The 7,273-nt window shown below is 48.1% G+C and overlaps 1 protein-coding gene across 5 annotated transcripts in view; it reads left to right on the top strand.

The window, feature by feature from the left end:
- Positions 1 to 1,630: 1,630 nt before the first annotated feature.
- Positions 1,631 to 7,273, top strand: part of CSNK1D (casein kinase 1, delta) — a 30,895-nt gene continuing 25,252 nt past the window's right edge. For all 5 annotated transcript variants that reach the window (XR_001137993.1, XM_012656427.1, XM_012656428.1 and 2 more), the window contains exon 1: positions 1,631 to 2,100. Coding sequence is in view for 4 of the 5 variants with exons in the window: in XM_012656427.1 (XP_012511881.1) it covers positions 1,962 to 2,100 (139 nt within the window). In the remaining variant the exon portion in view is untranslated. The remainder of the gene's footprint in view (positions 2,101 to 7,273) is intronic.

Raw genomic sequence — 7,273 nt, 5'->3', positions numbered from 1 at the left:
CTGCTCCTGCTTTGGGGTGCAGGGGGCTGTGATGCCCCTGCTTTGGGGCGCAAGGAGTTGATGATGTAGCTAGTGAGATGAGTCATGGTCCCTCCTGGCTGGCGCATTTGGTTCAGAGTCCAGGTCCTTAAAGGACCTCAGTTCTTTGCACAGTACGTTTTGTGATGAAGTCATTTCTCTTGTAATTGGATAGATTGTTCCAACTATAGGCAGGAAGAACAAAATGTATTACCTGTCTTTTTTTTTTTTTTTTTTTTGAGACAGAGTCTTGCTCTGTTGCCCAGGCTGGAGTGCAGTGGTGGCGTCATCGTAGCTCACAGCAACCTCAAACTCCTGGCCTCAAGTGATCCACCTGCCTCAGGTGCTTGCTACCCCACCCGGCTAATTTTTTTTTCTTTTTTTTTTTTTTTTTTTTGTAGAGACAGGGTCTTCCTCTTGCTCAGGCTGGTCTCAAATTCCTTGCCTCAAGCAATCCTCCTGCCTTGGCCTCCCAGAATGCTAGTATTACTGGCATGAGCCACTGTACCTGGCCAACTGTCTTTCTTTTGAGTGCCCCAGAGAGTCTTTGTTGAATGGTAAATGAGGTTCTTAAATCTAGAATGGTCACTGGCAGTGATCAGATGCTGGTTATTCCTACAGAAGTGCAGCACTGGCTGTTAGTTTTGGATCTAGGCTTGTGAGAGGCAGCAGATCTCATGCAGGCACTGAGCAAGCTAAAGGTGGCTGCTTCTCTGGTTCTTGGGTGTTCCTTGGGCACGTGTGGGTATCAGTCTGATTGTTCCAGTGCTCACTCACCTTCCTCTGCCTTCCATCTGGGAATCTCAGAGTGTTGCATAACCACTAACCTGCTCACCTCCACAAGTCCCTGGTGAAGCGGACAGTAGGCCTCCCCGCTGATCTCAGTCGATGAGAGAAACTGAGTCACCAAGGACTAGAAAGGTTGCTTTGCCCAGCACAGTCTCTCAGGGCTCAGTCTGGGCTGCTGGAGCCTGTGTTAATTCCTTTGCAAGTAGCCCCACTACTGAAAACAATTAAAATGTTTTATGCTTAGAAGGAACCTGTGAGGGGAGAGGAGAGCTAGGTATGTGCTCTATTGCCTCCAGCCACAGTCTGGGGTGGCAAGCAGAGGGGGAAGTCCTGGACACAGCTTTGGGCCAGGTTCAAACTTGGGAGTGTATATGTGGATCCTGGAGGGGTGGCAGTTGTCAGGTTTGTAGTTCCTTATTGGAGTAAAGCAGAGATAGAACATTTCTAGGTAAGTGTAATTTTGCTTCCAAGCTCGTAGGCCAGCACTCATGGTGTTAGCAGATGTGTCATCATTAGCCCCAGACTGACAGAAGGTATGTGCCCACGTGTGTTGCATGAGTGGTGCAGTTAGGGCTTTGAGGACAAAGGCCATTCTTCTGTCTCGTGTCCCCAGGAAGGGAGAGGGGCATCCCTTGGCCTGGTGGAGGGTCCTTGGCAGGCCTGCGGTGTGGGGACTGGTAGGAGATGTGTGTGGCTTGATGCTAGGTCCGGATGGACTGAGCTGTGGCTGTTTGCTAAAAACCCAGCCCCCTTCAGAGGGAGGCTCAGACTCCCCCCGTAGGCCCATGGAGGTAGGCCCATGGAGGTAGCGCACAGAAGTAGGGACACAGTCTCCCAGGAACTCTGCGGTGTTCTGCCTGGGCGGGTGAGTGAGTGCAGGGGCCATGGGCAGGACTGGCAGGAGTGAGCAGACCAGAAAGGCAGCCTGCAGAGGGAGCCTGGGGACTGATGGCAGTAGGGCAGTAGAATCCCAGGTAGGCTTTCTGTACGTTCCACTTGCTTCCTGTCACGAGTGAAAATGAGGGTCGTTTCCCACGGTTACGGTAGAAAATAGAAAGCGTCCGTCATTTAGTCCTTCTTGGAAAATTCACGGAGTGCTTGCTGTTTGCCTGGCCTGGTGCAATGTTGGGTTAGGTGGTGGACACAGATAATTCATGTTTGTGGCTTTCTTTCTTTGCCAAGGTACGGACATTGCTGCAGGAGAAGAAGTTGCCATCAAGCTTGAATGTGTCAAAACCAAACATCCTCAGCTCCACATTGAGAGCAAAATCTACAAAATGATGCAGGGAGGAGGTATGTCTTTTACCTGTTAAAAGAGAAAACCAAGGTTTTGTTTGATAAGGGAGAGTATGTTATGAATTAAAGTCGCTGGTTTATTTTGGGGAAAAGGGAGGAAGTTATTTGTCCACACCCTTGACCAAGTCGTATGGCTTCATCAGATTCTTAGTTAACGGAGCCCTCACTCAACAAAAGGAAACAATTTGGCGCTTTTGCTTAAAAGCTGCCTTCCTTAGCTTCCTATCAGGTACGTGTGTCTTTAGAGTCAAAGGTTTGTGGGAATTTTAGAATAAACGCAGGCTCCCGATGGTGGCATGTGCCCCTCAGCGGTCAGCCATGACTGTCCTGTGGTACACAAGTCACACCCGGGGCCTTCCTTATGTTGGCCCCTGTGGGTGGCCTCTGCTAAGTCACACACTTTTCTTACAGCTTTTGGGGAGTCCTTCAAACTCTGAGGGCGCAAGTTTACTCCTGAGTAAAATAAGGGTTTTGAATTTGGTGACTGCTGTGACCTCTTCCAGCTCTGTCCCTGTCCCAGTTCCGTGAAACCTCAGCGCAGGCTTTGGGTACCTGCTCTCAGGCAGCGGGCCCAGTGAGGAACCAGAGCACTCCCTTCCTGTTCTCAGAGTCTAAATTTTAGGGCTCTCTGGACTTTAAGGTAGTCTGATGGAACAAGAGGGAATTTTATGTGGGGATTTGAGCGCCGTGAAGGATGCGTCTCCCAGCAGAGCCTCTGCCTGCGTGTGGAAGCCCCCGTTGGAAACAGGGCTTTGTGGCCGAAGAGTGGCAGTGCCTCTTCCTCTGTGGGGCCCCTCTTGCCCTGTTGGCACTCCTGTAGTTGGAGGGCGGAGGGACGCTTCCTCAGCACTCCACCGGAGGAAGGCACGTCTTCAGTGCCTTTGTTAGTTTTGTCAGCAGAAAGGGAGGACTGTTGGTTTGCCGTTTTGATATCTTCCCTCAACAAAAGCAATTTAATCTGTCCACTACTAGAAACTGCCATTTCTAGGTTCATGTAACACAAAGCATCTGTTAGCAGATGCATCCCACAGCAGCACAAATGGTCCTGTGTGACTCTTTATGAGAGAGGTGGCCATAGGGATAAAAATCGCTCCACCAACCCAAGGAAAGGTCAGCAGAGACCCTGCCCTGAGGGCCAGCACTCCGGTGGCCCTCCGTAGAGGACAGGCTTCTCAAGGGCATTAGGGACTGTCTTACATGGCTTTTAAGGTTTTGACAACTAGAGAACAAGGCAATGTGGGATTTGGCCTTTGCTGGGGCTTAAGTGAAACCTGCAAGTATCAAGAACACTAGGCTCTAAGCATGGGGCTCTGCAGGCCGAGGGAGCCTGAGGGCAGAGGGAAGAAAGCCCCTTAAGAGCCCAGTGTGGGCGCTGGCTAAGCAAGCTAGGGTGAACAAAAAAGAGTTTGTTTGGAGTGGGGTTTCACAGCCTCAGCACCGTTGGCATCTGGTGTGGGGCTGTTCCCTCGCCCTAGGATATTGAGCGCCATCCTAGATGTTAGAGGCACCCCGGGCACACCAGTTGTGGCAGTCCTCCCGTGGCGGACCCTAGTCTAGAATGTGAAGCATCCCTGCTCTCCGTTCTTGTCCGTGTCCCTCCTATAGGATCTTGGAAACCAAACAGGCTTTTAGAAATGCACTTTCTCCTCTCTGGGCTTTGCGTGCAAAGCCACGTCTCTGGCCATTCCCCAGATGTGGTTGGTTTCACTCCTGTTTCAGGTGCAACTTGGCGGACCCTGGGAAAAATGTAAAGATGTCCAGGCACGCAGGGCGCATACTGCTTCTGGTGTTTCCTGAATCCCTTCTGCGACAGACTGGGGCTCGCGGGTTACGGGATCCGCTTTGCCCGGAGACCACCAGGCTTTGCCGTTGTCCAGCGTTGGCAGAGTCTCCTGTGGGTGGATGCGGGTTTTTCCATTGTCTCTGAAAAGGATAGCAAGCGCCTCTGGTTGTGGTTTTTCTTCCTTTCAGGTGAGAACCAAGTAATGGTGCTAAGTTTGATCTTGCTTGTGTTTGACTGATACAGGCTGTGTTGCAGGAAAATTGCAAAGCCAAGTGGCTGTGATCCATTCTCTGTAGCTTGTTGCAGTACAGGATTAATCCGGGAACTTCTGGATGATGGTGGCAGCACAGCTGCGTAGGGGAGGAGTCAGCATTGAAGAAACACATTAGTCCCTGCCTATAGCAGTCCCAGGCACTGGGTGCTGGGGTCTTCAGCCTCGTGTTACAAATGGGGAAACTGAGGCAGAGAAGGCTAAGTAACTTAAATAACACGAACTTGAGCCTTCTAGCCCCTGGGCAGTGCTGCACGGCATCTGTCTGCTCCCAGAGAGAGAAGCAAGACCACCTCCGTGGCTTTCAGGTGTCAGGAACCTGCCCCACGTTTCCAACTTGCCAAAATCTGGTTGAGACAATAGATTGAAAATCAGAAATGGCAGAAATGACCTAAAATCAGCTGTGTTGGTGAAGGACTTTGTATAGACAAGTTTTTATCAAAACTGGACTGCCAGGTAAGACCTAGGGACTGTTTTAACTCTCCTTCAATTCCCTCAAAAGTAGCTCCAGGCCACCCCTCCTCGTGACCCTCAGCAGAGAACACTCCCTCAGTGCACAGCTGCTTTTGGTCAGCCTCCTGTGGTTTGGGGCAGGGGAGAGTGAGGTCTTTGCCTGGAATCCCGGCCAGGGGGTGAAGGCTCTGCAGCTGCAGGTGGGTGACTGGCTGCCATAATTTTTTTATTACGAGCAGAGAACTTATATAAGCTATAAAGTGTCAGCAGTGTCTCTACCACGCCCTTGCTTGCCTATTTTTAAGTTTTTGTTTCTCTGTCATTCCATAAGAAATTTATATTTTTCAACATCTAAATAATGACATTATCTAGAAACACTTCACAGTTTTATTTCTAATCATTTAAGGTTGAATTGCTGAAAAGTTCATGAAAATTTTTATTTGCATTAATGCTCAGTCTCCACATTTATATTGGAATTTTCACAAATCAAAATGGAAAGCATTTGCCAGTACCTGGCCTAGTCCCCCAGCTTTTTATCCCCAGGCATATGTTTGGGTATCTTTGGGCCCCATGAGGGAAAAAGTATCAAATGTTCAGAACTACAAACAGTCGTAGGGTGACTTTTCCCACCATGACAGTCCCTGGCATGCCTCGGACAGGTGGGCACAGGCAGCACATAGGTCTCTGTTTTCTTTGCCGTTGGCCTCACTTTCCTTTGGATTCCTGATTTTGCTGGACAAGACGTCTGATTTTCCAGAGTCACAATCTGTGAGACCCATAGAGGACAACTCCTCACCCTTGCCAGCGGGCACTCTCCTGAGTGACTGGTAGTGATCCCTCCCTGGGCTTCACCACCACCTAGTTTGCTGGCAATCTGCTTAGAATAAGGCATGCTACAAAGGGCGCTTTGGAGCCTCACTGTGAGAGCGGGAGCACTTTGTTTTCTGTGTATTTTATTTTCCACTAAAGAGAAAGATGCTGCCATGAGACATGCCATCAGTTACAAATGGATCTTGAGTCCCTGCCATGTACATCTTACACATTTATGAAATTTGTGAATAGCACGTAATCATACTGTATGTATTGTGTGACTTTTTTTGACCCAGCATATTCCTGAAATTCTATGTTGATGCAGCTGTAGTTCATTGCTTTCATTGCTGTTTAATATTTAATAGTCTGTCACGGCTTTGTAACAGTTCAGTTACTTACTCTGTGATTGAGGAGCCATGGATTGTTCCTGGCATTTTGCTCTTAGTAACAGTGCTTCTGTGAACACCTTTGACCATGTGTTACGGGGCACACGTGCCAGCATCTGTACCCAAGGCTGTATGCAGTCATCCAGTTCTGCAAGACAACACTGAATTCTGTACAGATGTGCACACATTTTTTCCAAGGTGGTTGTATGGATTTATGTTCTTGCCTGTATTGTCAGTGTTCTTATTTAGTCCACGTCACCTTCAGCCTCACAGTCACCATTTCTTTTCATTGTGGCATTGGATGCCCTAGCCAGCACCGAAGTGTGGGGGAAGGTCCTAAAGAATAAGGATGAAAAAGGCAGAAATAAAACTGTTGTTATTGGCAGTTGAGATGATTTCCTACATGGGAAACAGAACAAATTAGGCAGTTTAGCTAGTCAGCTTAAGATCAAAATGTAAAAATCACTGTTCATTATGTTAAATCAACAATTAGTTAACAAAATGTCATCAATGTTTATAGTAGCAAAAAAGAAACCCGTACAGTGTCTAGGAATAAATCTTAAGGCAGGCAAGATCTGTATGCAGAAAATTTTAAAACCTGAGTGGGGGACATTATATATTCTTGGAAAGGAAGACTCAAAGTTGCTCTTAGTAGTCAGTGAAATTCTCATCAAAATTCAGCAGTTTTTTTCTTACATAACAAGGTGCCTAGAATTCATATATGAGTGAAGGGCCAAGCTACTGAAAAAGAGGGAGCAAATGCCAAAACTTGCTATAAAGTTGTAGTTAAGCTTGTGGCTCTGGCCACAGAAAGGGCCTAGAAGTAGTGATAACCCAAAACACTGAGCACACCTGACCCTTAGATGGTTCCTAAGTATCATTTCCCCATTACGAGGAGCTCAAGGCTGGGTACAGTGGCTCACGCCTGTGATCCCAGCACTCTGGGAGGCCGAGGCAGGAGGATCGCTTGAGCTCAGGAGTTGGAGACCAGCCTGAGCAAGAGCAAGACGCCGTCTCTATAAAAAATAGAAAAGTTAGCTGGGCGTGGTGGCACACACTTGTAGTCCCAGCTACTCAGGAGACTGAGGCAGGAGGATCGCTTGCACCCTGGAGTTTGAGAGGGCAGTGAGCAGTGGTGGTAACCCTGCACTGTACCTGGGACAACAGAGCAAGACTCTGTCTTAAAAAAATAAATAAAATAAAAAAGAGGAGTTCAGACTGCTTGGAGAAGTGGCTAATTCTAGGACTGGGGCAGAAGAAAGAAGGTGAATCTGAAACATGAGGCAGAAAGGAAAGAAGTGCCCTAAACCAACACACGTGCATCAGGAGGGTGCAAGAGTGAGCTTGGGGATGGGTGTCTGTTGGCCACATTTGAAATGAGTAGTGACAAGAATTAATCATAACACATTGGTGTGGGGAAAGAGAATTCATTAATCCATAATGCTACATATATATGTCAAATATTAA

The sequence above is a fragment of the Propithecus coquereli genome, unplaced genomic scaffold (assembly GCF_000956105.1).
Source record: "Propithecus coquereli isolate 6110/MARCELLA unplaced genomic scaffold, Pcoq_1.0 Scaffold501, whole genome shotgun sequence".
NCBI lineage: Eukaryota > Metazoa > Chordata > Mammalia > Primates > Indriidae > Propithecus > Propithecus coquereli.
The sequence above is the reverse complement of the archived record's forward strand: the minus strand, read 5'-3'. Positions and strand labels throughout refer to the sequence as shown.